Source organism: Phymastichus coffea, unplaced genomic scaffold (assembly GCF_024137745.1).
Source record: "Phymastichus coffea isolate CEN01 unplaced genomic scaffold, Cenicafe_Pcof_1.1 PCOF00001, whole genome shotgun sequence".
In the NCBI taxonomy this organism is placed as follows: Eukaryota; Metazoa; Arthropoda; class Insecta; order Hymenoptera; family Eulophidae; genus Phymastichus; species Phymastichus coffea.
This window is the reverse complement of record NW_026706812.1, coordinates 3,661,554-3,678,078: the sequence shown is the minus strand read 5'-3', so window position 1 is coordinate 3,678,078 and position 16,525 is coordinate 3,661,554. Positions and strand designations below refer to the sequence as shown.

The 16,525-nt window shown below is 36.5% G+C and overlaps 1 protein-coding gene across 3 annotated transcripts in view; it reads right to left on the bottom strand.

Annotated features, from left to right (window-relative positions):
• LOC131662819 (1,4-alpha-glucan-branching enzyme) overlaps positions 1-16,525 on the bottom strand; it is a 588,019-nt gene that overhangs the window by 110,779 nt on the left and 460,715 nt on the right. For all 3 annotated transcript variants that reach the window (XM_058932788.1, XM_058932779.1, XM_058932770.1), the window contains exon 7: positions 3,057-3,409. In XM_058932788.1, the coding sequence (XP_058788771.1) occupies positions 3,057-3,409 (353 nt within the window). The remainder of the gene's footprint in view (positions 1-3,056; positions 3,410-16,525) is intronic.

Here is a 16,525-nt window from a genome sequence, read left to right as displayed (position 1 = left end):
ATATGCTTACTGAGCCCCTTACTGTCAAAAGAAAGCGAGAGAGAGAGCAGCATCCACGCTATATGGAGAGCGTATGCTACTAAAATGCATGAGAGAGAGAGAGAGAGAGAGAGAGAGAGAGAGCGACAGAGAGAGCAGCATCCACGCTATACGAAGAGCGTAAGTTGCTAGAACGCATGAGAGAAAGAGAGAGAGCAGCATCCACGCTATATACAGAACGTACGCTACTAGAACGCATGAGAGAGAGAGAGAGAGAGAGAAAAAGAGAGCAGCATCTGGCTTAGTAAGCTCTCCTAGGGCTCACGCTTACTCAGCATATATTTTACATTACAACCGCTACAGGAGGAATCTACCTAAACAGTCTATATAATAATATTTATTGTTATATTATTTACTAAAAGAGGGAGGCTCTGGGGGATCACGACTAAGTCAAGGAACCACTCTGGGGGGTGGTCAGGCAGTAGGTGGTCCTTTTCACGATGCGTGCGAAGCGCATGCACAAATTCTTATGTATGTTTCAAGACACCTGAATCCCCTGCGAAGTGACTTGAAGCATACATTGCTTATCTACTCCTCCCAGTACATTAGCTATCATGCGTTGGAATGTAATGAACGCATTTTTCAATTCGAAGGGTATTTGATAAATTAAGAGCGGCTAAAGGGAGTGGAAAATGCAGTTTTATGGAGTTGACGGGGGTCTAATTAGATTTGATGAAATCTATTTTGCATGTCAAGAATCAAGTATTAGAACCATTCAACTGTATTAGGTTGTTGATTAAGTTAGAAATCGGATAAGGATCAGATTTCGTTTTCTGTTTAACTCTCGGAAGTCGTCGACAACTCTCCATTCGTTTTCTTGTTTGGATACGACAATTGGAGGGTAGTTATAATTCTTATACGATGATTCTATGATTCCTGCTGTTAAGAGTTTAACAATTTCATTTTCAACTATTTCTTATATCTTTTGAGGAATCAGTTGTTGGCGTATATATGTACAGGGACAACATCTGACGACACTATTTTATGTCCTGCCGCGCTGGTGGACGGTAAATTTTTAGTAGGTTAACGAAAAGCTTTTTCTATTTTGACTAAGTTCCGAAATCTTTCCGAAATTAATCAAATCCATATCTGATCAACCCGACTACGATTCGAACCCAAATTATTTTGTGGTTTTGAAGGTCTGGGGACCAATGAAAATCTTTCTGTAACTAGGTAGCTTGAGGTTCCGTCAAACATATTGTATGTGTTGCCTCCTGAGTCAAACTTAAATGTAACAATTACATGGACCTGATTAATTTCTGCTTCGTTGTTTCTATTTAATATTTCTTTCGTAGTTTCGACATATTCTTCAACTGAACTGTCTAAATTGTGTATCACATTATCTACTGTGATGAAGGCATTTTCTGTAACGTAATTCTGAACCAATAAATGAGATCTGTTTTCTGCCTTTTCGGCCTGTGGTACCTCGTTTATAGGTAACCTGTTTCTGTCTACGTTATAATTTTTGCTAGGTTTTAGTTCAAGATCAATAAAATTTTCGTAAAATGGTTTATTTCATGAGAGGTTTTGTTTTCGCTTACGTTTTCCGGGTCGCTTATATCGTCAGGGAATATGTATGTCGAAAAAGAGAAAACCGATTCGTGTTCATGATGACAACTCCCGATTCGTGACCTTCTCGATCTTTCAAGAAGCCTGATATTACATTCATTTGGTAATACGTTGCTTCTAAATAAAGATGAAGTTATAGCAATTGCAATTTGACTGGAAACGAATTATTCTTGGTGACTGGTAGATCCACTAAACCATCTAAGTTATGGACTAGTACATTTTCTGCTTTTATATTTATGTCACCGAACTGTAACTCAAGTATGTAGCCTCTATAAAAAGAAATAGGGTTTATAAGGGGCAGTCTGAGGATTCTAATTATATGTGCTGGAATTTCGTGTATTAAATTGTTTAGGAAGAGATGCTCTTCTGCGGGACTGCTCATTGTTTCTAACGTGAAATCAACGCATGCTCTATTATTTTTCTAAAAATGAACTCCTAACAAAGCGGTTGTACCTATGGGAAAATCATCAGTTACAGCGACAAAATCAGCTTAAGAATCTGATAGACAGACTACTGTGGTACCTAAATCGTAGATGTCTCCGGCCGTTACTTAACGAATCAAAGGTGTATTTTGTGAGTTTATATAATGGCCACGGGCTAAAGCAGTGATTTTCATTATATTTGATTCAATTGTTAGATTTGCTAGACTCATAGCCTCGCAGCTTGTTTCCACTCCGAATTCTCCAACTAACAGTTCCTATAGAAACGGACCCTTCTCTGCTTAAGCTAATGATAAAATAGAGTATTCTTTCATTAATTAATACGAAGAATTTCCAGCGTGTGTGGTGTTAAATTAGCATAGAGAATTTTGAGAACAGAATCTCATTATAACTTTGTTGACAAGAAAAATATTAATTTTTACAGTTTACCTTAGATGAATGATAATTATACGGAGTTTTGTAAATATGAATAATGAGTCGAAACTTACATAAAAAGAAAATGTAATGTAGCGTATAAAATTATAAAGAAATGATTACAATAAAGAATTATTTGGTTTAACAAAGAGCCTTAACATTATTCTTTTCACTTAGTTATTTTCAAATTAAAGTGTATCAATGGTTAAAATGTAAGTAATAAGAAAAATATTCAATAGTTTATATCTAAAATAATTCGAAAATAATCATGTCAGCTATATATATATATATATATGCGTATGTGTGTACACGGAAAATATTATTATTTACTTTGACTTAAAACTACGAGTCTGATGGTAACGAATATAGAGCTAACAAACGGCAAATGTAAATAGAGGAGCTGTTTTATGACTTTTTGGAAAAAGTGTATACGAGGTATATATGTGGGAGGCAACGATACGGAACAAACGTGTATATAAAAAGCGCTAAAAAAGAAAAAGAACGTTCGACGTATTAAAAACTAATAAAATAAGCACAAAGAATACATATTTCTATGGTGGATTTTACAGTCCATTATTGTGTGTTTCAACTTACCCATAAAATTGAGGAAAGCTTCTCCTCCTAATGAGTGTGTTATCAATACGATCATATTATGAAGAGCTATCCCTCGAGTTATTACAGAATTTTGTGGACTCAAAGTACTCATATAAGAGTACATTTCTTTATCCATCAGCCAGAAAGCCACAGTTTTATCTCCAACGAGAGCTTGATCGTGTGACTCTACGTAGGCAACTGTTTTTTCCAGCCATCTTCGATTAGTAAGTGTCCAAACAATATCACCCATGTTCCAATCTTCATCTTTGGATTCTTTTAGTAATTTTATCCACTTATCTGGGATGGCCATTCCCAAACGATAATCAAATCCTACTCCACCTTCATTTACAGGTCTGAAAAGAAATTATTAATACATTTTAACATAATAATATTTTCAGTTTAAAGGGGTATCTTCTTTGAAGTTGTATTTCAGTCCACACAGGAATGCAAAAAGCAGTAAATAAAATTATTATAGAACGCCAGGCATTGATAACGAGTAATTAGAGAAATTCGAGTGTCGCGGAGAAATGTCTCTCTGTACTTGAACGACACTCATCACTTATTTGTTTTACCATGGTAGACAGCGGATTCCTGTTTGTAGAACATCGGCTAGAAAAGAAGGAAAGAGAAGAAGGAAACGCGCGGATATAACACGTAAATGATTGCGCGTGAAAATTAAGAAAAATAATAAGATATAAATTATTACCCAAGTGACAAGATCTTAGCAGTAAAATGAATATAAATACAATAATAAATTTGTAAGATGTATAGCACAATTACGAAGAAAAAAATTTATAAAAGAAAAATTACAAAAGAAAATGTTAATAAATCGCACACGTAATTCGTGAGATCCTTACAGCGTCCAATTGCGACTGGAAAACAAAATGAAAAAATAACAATAGAAAAAAAGATAATCCGCTAATCACAATAATCGGCACGACAAGCAACAAGACGGGAGTAACTGCGCGACGTGAATATTGATAAATTTATGGCAAATGTGATCGGATCAATTTTAAATTAACTGATAAATTAAAAGCAAAGCCGTGGAATGAACTCGTAGCGCAATAAGAGCGGGCAATACGCAGTCCTAGCCCAAATAAATGGTGAACAACAAATAAACAAGTACAATCACTTGATACAAACTCACGTCGTCACTTACTTGGGCGTGCAAGCGATAAGTGGCTGGACCACTCAACAATCAGCATCAGCTTAATCATCGACAATAAGTAATCCATATTTCAATAATGCTAAAGTCGCTCAAAATAAATTGAAAGAAGGTCGTAGACATAATAAGACTATGGAAGTAATTGCTTTAGGTAAAGGTCTTTAATTAAAGCTTCATAATAAAGGTTTTTGTATGCATTCGAAACCGTATATAAATGGGAGAGCACAAAAAAAGAAAGCTGAACGTAGCTTTACCTAAACGTGCACTGACAGATCTAGGTATATAAATATATGTTCCATGAATGAAAATTGATAATTTCCGAGGAGTTTTCATGCGTTCTGCCTTGCCAGCTAATGGACCTCGCTGTCAAAAGTCAGCTATTATGAATTTAGATGATAAAAATGGTCCAGGTACTCATTAGGTAGCCTACAAAAAGACAGGAGCTAAGGTTATATTCTTTGATAGTTTTGGTGACTTTCAACTACCTATAAATTTATTACTTTATCTCGCAGTTGACACAGTCGAGTATAATTACATTCGATATCAAGAATTTAATACCTATAATTGTGGTCATCTCTGTCTTAAATTTATTTCGAATGCACTATAGTATAGTGAAGACAAATAGTTAAAACACGTATAGTTAAGAATGAAAGTCATTTGTTCTATGACCGTCATGTAAAATACACTGACATTGATTCTGTCAAGAACATTATCCGTCCTCGAAGCAAATTATTTTCCACCAATTGAACTAATATCAAATATAAACTATGTACTTGGTCTAGTAGAATTACTGTTATTCATTTTAATACTATACATTAACGTCGGTAGTGATAAATTTTATATCGAAGGTCAAGAAAAAATCATTTTACCAATTGATGATTATGAGGTATAGAAAGAAGATATAGAAAGTTTTGTCAAAGAAGTCTCATCGAAGGATATATCATTTAGCCTAAAACCAAATGACAATACTCTACGTAGTATTATTCAATGTAGTCGCGAAATTGATTTTGAACCGAAATATTCTGTTGGATCAATTTTAGGCTTCACTCCATGTAAACTTACCCCAAATGAAACGCATAGTTCTGATTAATCAGTGGCTATACTAAAGTGAACGCATTATGTATAAGAATATAATATTACTACTTATTACTTATGTAAACGAACGTAAAGTGCATCGTATGAATCCAAGATTACAGAAGTTTTCTCACATGTCATTTATATCAAACATGAGCTTATCATTTCATTATCAAGAAATGATTTAAATACTGTCATAACAATACCTACCAAATTGCAAGGAGTAATTACTTTTGAAAAAATGAATATTATATTGAATAAAATTGAATGATTAATGCCATATATAGTAGCAGCCGATAGAGAAAAAATCAAACTGCTTAATGAAATTGATCGTCATAGAGCAATCACTATGAGTAACCACACTTGGGAATTATACGAGTATCTGGAATTACCTCGCACATCAAAGCATGTTTGGACTGTGAAAACATCAAATCACTTAGGAAAACCTCGCTTTATTATTTTAACCTTACAAACTTAACGAAAAAATGAACCGGACTCTAATGCAAGCAGATTTTATCACTGTGACATTAGTAATAGAAAACTATTTCTTAATTCATAACTCTATCCTTATTGAAATCTTAATATAAATATTGAACAAAATCAGTATGCGGTACTTTACAATATGTACTCTAATTTTTAAAGCTCATATTACGGAAAAAAAATTAACCGTTGCTTAATAAAAAAGCTTTCATGAAGAAATTACCCTTAATCATGGTAGATTGTTCGAAACAAAACGAATCTATCAAAAATGCGCCTGTAGACGTACACCTCGAGTTCGAAACGAGAATAAATTTTTCTCATAACACTGCCGCTTATTCTTCAATTCTACATGATCGAATTATATAGTATATCTAATCAGCGGTGACGTCAAATTAGTTTAAGATTCTACTAGCATAAATTTATTGTATAAAAAAATAAATAATAATGACATTGTGAAAAAAATTTCAACTTTCAATATAGACGGTGACCCATTTTAATCCCCGCAGCCGGATTACTCAGGACCTAAGTCAGATGGGGCAAAATGGTTCTGACAAAAGTTGTAGACGGTAAAGGGGGCAATACAATAGGGCTAATGCTTTTGACCTTGAACTTGACCTTCAAGGTTATTTCAAGGTTAAAGTGGTTTTTTTAAATGGAAACCCCTATTTTTGACATCGGATTCAGAAACAGCGGGAAATTTTACGTCCAAAATGGTATTTAGGAAATTTTTTTCACGACCTTAGGAAGGAAATTTCAAGGTCAAATGCTGCAAAACCCTATGATTGCTATTTGCTAGCCTTTTCTCATGAATAGCAACCCCAATATTACAACGAGCTTGAAAAGGTTTTCCTTACTTTTAGCGTTACCCAGAAACAACGACGTGGATATAGTAAGGTTTGTTTCCTTTGGAGAGCTTGTTTCATGTGAAACCCCTTGCCTCTCACTAACCTCGAAGCAAGTGTTCGAAATGACGACCATTTGCTTCAAGACACATTGTCAAACGCCTTTGAAAATGGCGAACGGTATTCAACAAAGTTTGCCTCGGGATAGCAGCGCATGCTCGACGAATCCTGTCCAGCTTATCTGTTCTTGTAGTGGGTCGTTGCTCAAAAACAGCATTTTTTAAATATTTTTTTTGCAGACGTGTCTATAATTAATAACGTGTGAAGAATTACATTATCAAAATTAGTATTTCTGTAATTCGAGCGCTACTACTTCACATTTTCCACATAAAACAAAAAATAAAAAGAAGTTTTAGTTTTATTTACAATCAAAATAAAATAATGCTTAATTGAATTGATTACTTAGAAATGTTTTTACGATTATTTTCATTTAAAATTTAAAATTAAAAACATATAATTAACGAATTATTTTTGGCAATACAGTTAGCTAAATAAAGTTACCGTAATTTTCCAACATTTTTCCTTTTTTATCTAAATTCAATAGTAATTAATAGCTGGTTCTGAAATGGTTGACTATTCACCCAACGAGATCGTTGATATGATTTTGGTTTTAGGAGTAAGCCAAAATAATTATCGTGCTGCGGCATGACTTTATGCTGAACGCTATCCTAGCTGGTGACACCATGATGATAGAGCTATCAGACGTTTAACCTAAAGAGCTCGTGGTGGACATATGGTTCGTCAATGTAGGCGCCATAAGTATAATGAAAATGATAATCGAATTGTAGCTATCCTTGCAGTAATTCATCTTAATCCACATATTAGCGATCGTCGAGTGGAAAGGGAAATTAGTATTTCAAGAAGTACTTTTTTAAGAATTATGACAAGGTTTCGATATCACACCTATCATATCACTTTGGTTCAAGAGATACATTTTGAGCATTTCCAACAGCGGATAGTATTTTGCCAATGGGCTTGTACAAATGACATAAAATGATCCAGCCTTTTTTAACTTTGTTTTGTTTTCAGATGAGGCCAAATTTAAAAGTGATGAGGAATTGAATAGGCAAAATTGCCATTACTGGTCTGATGTAAATCCTTATTGGTACCGAACTGTAAACCATCAAGGACATTGGAGTGTTATGGTGTGGTGCAGGATTGTCAATGGTCACTTGATTGGTCCTTATTTTTTTGAAGACAATGTAAATCAACATAGTTACTTGCGGCTAATAAGAGATGGCCTGGATTGCTGGAAGATGTTGACTTAGAAACGCGAAGAAGAATGTGATACCAGCAGGATGGCGCAACACCACATTTTGCTCGAATCGTAAGGGCTTTTTTGAATGAGCACTATGGTATCAGATGGTTTGGGCGTGGAGGTCCGGTTAACCGGCCTGCTCGCTCACCCGATCTTACATCACCAGATTTTTATTTATGGGGGTACTTAAAAAATGCTGTTTTTGAGCAACAACCCACTACAACAGCAGATATGTAGGACAGGATTCGTCGAGCATGCGCTGCTATTCCGAGGCAAACTTTGTTGAACACCGTTCGCCATTTTCAAAGGCGTTTGACAATTTGTCTCAAAGCAAATGGTCATCATTTCGAACACTTGTTTCGAGGTTAGTGAGAGGCAAGGGGACTCACATGAAACAAGCAACCCATCGTGAGAGGCAACGGGACTAACGTGAAACAAGCACCCCATAGGAAATAGATGTTAATACGTTTACGTCGTTGTTTCTGGGTAAAGATAACCAATTGCCTACTATACAGGTTATCCCATTTTAAAGGAACCACCCCGAAATTTTCGATGGTTGGCTTTGTACAAAAAAATTGTTCAGACAACAGTTGTTTGGGACAATGGGGGCAACTTTCTGTGAAATCGAATTTGACCTTATAACGGGGTTTTGACCCAGCGCGGGTCACTCGTTATATAAATTACGAGGGGAATAAACAGCTCGGTGTGGGCCTCGTAATAGGCTGCGCAAAGCCTAGCCCAGCGGCAACAGGAACGTCGTGGTGCAGCGTCTGTTACTTTGGCCCGCGGAGAGCGTCGTGTAGTCCTATGGGCGCTTTGGAATAATCACGAAATTTAGGTGCGAAAGCCGGACGGAACGGGATTGATTACGATAGGTAAAAGGAAGCGCAAAAGAAGAAAACTGATATACAAATAGCATCGAGTTTACTACGGAAAGTAATACAAAATTAATACGCAGCGTAAGCGGGAGAGAGAGTGGCGAAAGCTAGCGAGAGAGACATGTATTCGAGAAGGTATTTACAATAATATCTCGGCGTTAGCCCTGCAGGCGCTATCCTCAGCCTCGCACGTGGCTCGCGATGACGCGCAGTGTACAGCTCGGGTGCAGTCAAGGAGCGGGCGGCCTTAAAGGCTCGCACGCGCGGTCGCAGGAACTAGCCCGCCAAAGGCACTAGGGGCAATCTCGGCACCGATATCTCACACCGAGTGGACACTCGCGTATTCGCAGACAACCGAAAGTCAGTCACAAAATGTTAGTCGCGTAAAGTCGAATAACAAAAGATCGCAAGCACAAGTATAGCCGCTCGTCACACGTCCGCGTGCTTCGAAGTCGCCGGTACAAGAGCGAGTCCTTATCGCGCGCCTCTCCGAACTCTTCTACTCGCGCGCGTCGCGCCGGCCTCCTGAATTCTCTCTTTCTAGCTCGCCCTCTATTAGCGCTCTCTCTGACTTACCTTTGGCTGCCATACATGTGGGATAATTATAAGACAATTATATATATAAGAATAATTATAATTATGTATAGGGAGAGAGAGACATAACGAGGGTCTGGCCGCTCGTTATAACCTTTAGATTTATTTTTAAGGTCATTTGAAGGTCAAATTGATTTTTTGAATAGGAACCTATAACTCTGTTCCCGGATTCGGAGAGAGCGAGAAATTCTACGTTTAGATAAGGTATTATGTGTGGGGTGCGTTTAACCCCATCTCCCGCGTAAAGTCATGTAGGGGTCAAATTTATTATTTTCTTCATCTATGCACAGGGATGATCGGGCAAGGGTAAGATTAATTTTAATAACCCAAAAACTAAAATAACCCTATAACCCAATAAACCAACCCCAATAACCCCAATAACCAAATAACCAATTGATTTTTTTAATAATAACCCCCATTTTTTATCATAGATTCGGAAAGAGCGGGAAATTCTACGTTCAGGTAAGGTATTATCTGTAGGATGCGGTCAACCCCCCGTCCTATCCCACCGGGACAAGGGTGAGATTAATAATAATAATAATAATAATAATAATAAGAATAATAATAATAATGATAATAATAATCTAATACCCAAGATAAATAAAAGTTCGATTGTCAAGGTCGTTTTTTATTTAATCCTTACGTGTGTTCGTGCCACATTTAGTAATGTGAACCAATCTAACCAATATATGCAAAGAGGGAGTGAACTTCCTAATTGTTGATATTCTGTTATCTTTCGGGGCGTAGTCGTGGTCGACGTCTCTCTCTTCGTTCAATGATTTGAATTCTCACATGGTTTGGGTACCGAAGCCTCCCCGGGTAATTTTAACGGTCAAGGCAGATATCGTGCTGCAGCAAGGTATTACCGTCTAGTTATTGGGTTGGGGGAGGGGGGCAAGATATTACCAGCAAGTTATTGGATTACTAAAATTAATCTTACCCTTGCCCGATCATCCCTGTGCACAGATGAAGAAATTTCACCCTTATATTATCTTACGCAGGGGGGGGGGTTAACCGCACTACACACATAATACCTTATCTGAACGTAGAATTTTCCGCTCTTTCCGAATCCGGGATCAAGAATATAGGTTCCTATTCAAAAAATGACCTTGACCTCAAATGACCTTGAAAATAAATCTCAAGGTCAAATTCGATTTCTGGGAAAGGTATCCCTCAATGCCGCAAACAACTTTTGTCTGAACAATTTTCTTGTAGAACGCCAACCGTAGAAAATTTCGGGATGATTCCTTTAAAATGGGACACCCTGTATATGCATTCAAGTATATATAAATGAAAACGCGTGATTTTAAAACACACACATGGATTAACGTGACGTGTGAAGCGCGGGGACACCGTTCAAATCGCTTTGGCTGTGTAGCTAATATAGACAGTAAAAACTACCAAGAGCTAAAAGCAGCCGTGGCTCAGTTGGTAAAACTACGGTCTATCGATCCATAGGACGCGAGTTCGATTCGTCGTAGTGTCTGCTTATTACCTTCGCTGCGCTAAATCTGCATTACATTATATATACACATAAATAAATTATATAGATAAATTGTATAAAAAAATTAAATTTAGTTACACATAAATAAATTTTAATATCAAAACGCATTTCAGTTAAGGTGGAGATAGGAGCGGCTGGGGATCTCGCGCGTGATCTAAGAGTTGTGATCTCATAGCTCATGTACTTCATACCCTAATCTGCGGTCTCACTAGTTTACCTACTGATATTATAACAGTTTGTTAAATTATATAATTAAAATGATTAATAAAATAAAATTAATAATAATTTATTTTACTATAAGCGATTTTTCAAGAATTTTTTTTTAAATATGGACGTGTCATAAGCTACTGCTAAGATTCCGTAAACGTAATCATTATATTAGGGCGATATTTTAAAAAATATTATTTTCATTTTTCCTATTCATTTTTCCTTTCATAATTAAGTAGGGTAATAACTGATTTAAAAATTTGTCACTATGCAAACTAAATTAATTATGATTTGAAGGAATCAAAAATACGAATAAATTAAGCATCATAATAACTACATTTCTAATAACCACCACATGGAATCATGGTAATGATTATTAGAAATTTATAAAATTTTGAATGAAAAATGTTCTAGAATATGTTCAAGCCATTTTCGTTCTGTACGTTGCATACTGTATTTTTAAGATACCAAGCTCTACGGTTAAAAAGTAGAAATTAATTTTTAAGAATATGAGCTGAATACATAATGAAACAATTTCGTTTTAGTACATCATACTGACGATCCACCTAAAACCATTTTTTTCTTAGTTATACTTCATTCATAATGATATATATATGGGACGATCCATGTCAACCGGATCACTGCTGTGTCCAAAATTTGATGTGACCAAAAAAATCGTGCAACTACTCATTTTAAAGCTTAGTATATCTACTTTCTGATGCTGTGTGCGCCTTTGCAAAATCCAACATGGTGGCTCCAATATGGCGGCTACAAGAGACAAACTCGTAAACAAAAATTTTATTTTTCAAATTTTTTGTAATAAATGTTAAAAAAATTAATATTTTATATTTTTTTATGAAAATCTGGTTCACTTCCTATAAAAAAGTAACAGAGACCATTTTCGCTAAAATGAAAAATAAAAGTTATAATTTTTAAAAAATTTTCAAAAATAAAAAACTTTGCGATTTTTTTACTCAGAAGGAAATGACTTTGGAAAAAAAATTTAAGGATCAAAATTGCTTGAAATTCATCAAAACACAAGTGTGAATTTTTTCGAGTTCCTTTGAGCGATTTTTTGCTTTTTGGATTTATCGGATTGTTTGAAAAATTAAAAAACTTCCCAAGATCTTTTACAAAAATTCATAAAATCGCTCAAAGGAATTCGAAAAAATTAACACTTGTGTTTTGATGAATTTCAAGCAATTTTGTTCCTTAAATTTTTTTTCCAAAGTCATTTCCTTCTGAGTAAAAAAATCGCAAAGTTTTTTATTTTTGAAAATTTTTTAAAAATTATAACTTTTATTTTTCATTTTTTGCGAAAATGGTCTCTGTTACTTTTTTGTAGGAAATGAGCCAGATTTTCAGAAAAAAATATGAAATATTAATTTTTTTAACATTTATTACTAAAAATTTGAAAAATAAAATTTTTTGTTTACGAGTTTGTGTCTTGTAGCCGCCATATTGGAGCCGCCATGTTGGATTTTGCAAAGACGTACACAGCATCAGAAAGTAGATATCCTAAGCTTTAAAATGAGTCGTTGCACGATTTTTTTGGTCACATCAAATTTTGGACACAGCAGTGATCCGGTTGACATGGATCGTCCCATATATATATATATATATATATATATATATATATGGGGCATTCTTTGTCAAAAGATCACCCACTTTGTCTAAAAATCAAAGGCTTAAAAAAATTCGTGTTCCGACTTAAAATGTACCTTTACAGTCGAACCTCCGCCACTGCACCCTCCGCAACTACCCAACCTTTACCACTGCCCGTTACCTAGCCTCTCTCACTGCCCGATTTATGACTCGAGTGCAGTGCCATACGCTCTCGGTCGCTCACTTGGCACCTGCCGGCGGCGCGCTTTTATGAGTCTGGCGCCGACACGTCGCTCTTCAAGATGACTCCTTGTAATTTGTGACTTATGATTTACACTCCTTGTAATTTATGACTCTTGCAATTTGTGGGGGAGGGGGGGATATGTACCTAAAGACGCGCTTTGACTTCAGTCTGTATTCGACTTTCGATGCAACATCCTCGTCCTTTCTCCAGTTTACGTATCTCTCAGTGTCCAAAACAATTTTGTTCAATCGAGTGTATAGTTTCTGTACGTTTTGATTGTGTTTTTAAAATCAACTGGTTATCAAGAAGTTTTCAAGATCAACTGGTAAGTTTACAAGTCTATTGTTACACTATATCTTTTATATTTAGTCTATAAAATAAAATAAGAAAACAATTTTTTTAAATAAGAAAAAAAACGCTGCCAATCAATTGTCAGTTAGCTTCTTTTATTATATTTTTCGATTCTTATTAATATTTGCGTCAATTTTTTATATATTTGTTTTATTCATTTGAATTTGTACAATAATTTTACAGATCATGGCATCCAAGAGTTTGAACCTGTGTCAAGTAGCTGAAATCAAGCAGAAGCTGTCCAACAATGTCAAGATGGCTCATCTTGCCAAGGAATACAGCGTTTCTCCGCACACTATCAAGAGATTAAGCCAGGGCTTGGACTTGTCTTTGGAGGAACAATCTCCGGGGACCAGAAAACGGCAGGTCAACTTGACGGTGCAGCAAAAAGCCGCTATCGTCGCAGCTCTGGGCGCCGGCAAAACAACGCAGAGTTTGGCCCAGCTCTACGGCGTTGACCCGATGACGATCAGAAGAATGAAGTCGCAGAAGCCGGAAATTATGAGGCGCGCCCTGGAATTGGATGACAGCCAGCAGAATAAGGAATGCAAGAGGATCCACGTCGAAGAGAATCCTCGCGACATGGCGCTGTACGAGTGGTTCAAGCAGCAACGTTCATCGGGGACTCCAATGTCGGGCGATGTTCTGAAAGCTAAGGTCTTGGAGCTCAACAAGCTCGTTGGAGAAGCGGCCGATTTCAAGCAATGGATGGCTAGAGAAATTCAAGAAGCGCTACCAGATTCGGCAGTTATCTATGCAAGGCGATCAGTTGTCATCCGACAACGTAGCAGCAGAGAATTTCAAGGAGACGCTGCATTCTTACTTGAAAGAGAAAGGATACACCGAGGATGAAGTCTACAACGCCGATGAGACGGGCTTATTTTTCAAGTCCTTGCCGAAGAAAACTCTAGAGGCGGGATACGAGCGGTAACCATTGGGATTGAAGGAGCAGAAAGAACGAGTGACTGTGATGTGCTGCGCCAATGCATCCGGATCGCATAAAATCACTCCTCTACTCATCGGCAAGTCGAAAAGTCCCAGATGTTTTTCGAAGTGCGAGAGAGAGAAGCTGTCAAATACACGAACAGCCGTTCAGCTTGGATGGATCGGAACATATTCTTGGACTGGTTCGAGAATATTTTCGTCAAGAAGGTCGGAGCGCATCATCCGCCGCATCAGAAAATTCTTCTCCTGTTAGACAATGCACCGTCGCATCCCGCAGCAGCTGAATTGAATTGCATCGCCGAGAACGTTGAAGTGATGTTCCTGCCGCCGAACGTCACCGCTTTGATTCAGCCAATGGATCAGGGCGTCATTGAAAAAATGAAAAAAATGTTCCGGAAAAATTTAGTCAAAGCGCTATTCCTAGAAGAGGCAACATCGGGAGCAAGCGTCACCGATTTGGCAAAGAAGCAAACGGTGAAGGACTTCTGCTACCGAATTTCTAGTTCGTGGGATGTTATCAATGCCAGAGATCTCCGCAACGCATGGAACAGAATTTCGGGCAAGGACGATTATCCCTACGAAAAAAGAGCATCGGCTGAAGAAGTTAACTTGTTGTTACAACTTCTTAAGGATAGCCCAGCCTTCGCCGACTGCACATTCGAGATGGCCCAAGCATGGATCGAGGAAGATTACACGGATAATGGCTGGCAAAATTTGAACATCCAAGAAATTTTTGAAACGTATTGTAAAAGTTTTATGTAATTATTTATATGTAATTTACACGTGTTCATAGAAACAAATATGTACTCAAAAAACATTGTATTAATATATTTTTGTTATCTATTATTTCAAAATCACGTCTAATAATCCGGAGGAGTTCGCTGAAAAAGACGAGTAGCCGATCGCAGAAGTCGAAAATATAGAACCAGAGAAAGAAGTTTCCGTTGGAGAGGCCTACGATGCGGCTCTGAAGCTTCGAACATTCTTAGAGCGAACGTGGGATTCGACGAGCGCGCAGATAAGCAATATGCAAGAAGTCGCCGATTTAATATTAAATATATACAAACCAATGTAATTTGTATGCTGAATGTGTATGTTGATTTTGTACGTTGATTTTATTTGTTGATTTTTTATGTTAATTTTTTATGTTGATTTTCTAAGTTAATTTTTTATGTTGGTTTTATGTAATGTACATGATTTTGTTAAAATAAAGCATAGTCAAATTTATTCATAATGTTTTTTTTAACGGAAAATTTGAAAAATTGAAACTTTATGTATGTTCCTACAAACATGCATTATCACCTGATATTTTTCTAAATTATAAACAGTACATCATTTTGCTTTCTTTCACTACACTATTTTTTTTGGGTAAGTTGTATCACACCATTCTAGTAAAATGATTTACTGTGTATACACAAAAAAAGTTTACAAAAAAAAAAATATAAATTTTTTATAAATTTTTTTTTTAATTATAATTTTAAAAAAATTATGAGGTGATAATACAAGCAAAATTTGTAACATTTTCTCCGGGCCACCCTCGAGACCAGCGCGACACGCCACTCAATGCCCGTACCTGACGGAGCGCTCTTATTGGCTAACGCCAGAGAGCCCGTAGCGGGCAGTGGCAGAGGGCACCAACTCCCGAGAGCGTGCAGTAGCAGAGGTCCGACTGTATATCTACTTTCTATTACTCTTTTTAAAAATTTAAAATGGTGGGCTGAAGAAACTTAAACAATACACAAATATTACTATGAAATAGTAGTTGAATGTTTTTAAAACTTGCAGGGGCAAAGAAGAAATTAGTGAAAAAGTTTAATTGCATGTATTTTTTCCACTAAATACGAACACATCGTTAGTTATGGTCTATGGGACCATATTTCGTCCATAACCTCAATAAACTGTCAAAAAATTCAGTTTTACGTAGCTGAGATTCAAAATCATTTACAAAAAGAAGCTCATCATCAGTCTTGTGGTTTTTAACTGAGGAATACAGTGCTGTTCTCGGTTTTAATTTTGACTAAAAGCTCATTTTCAAGGTCTTTTCAATGACAACATCAAATTGTTTAAATTTGTCACTACTTCAGCTACTAATTTGACAGCAATGCCATGCTTATGATTGCAATTCATTCTTCTACAGGTTGCGTGGCAATAGCTTTCGTTGACATGGTGGACTACTTAAATAGCCACTCCTAACTTTTCTATTGCACACCAAGCCCATTACGTTATCGTCTTGATGTGAACTCGTACGGTGATGACTTCCTC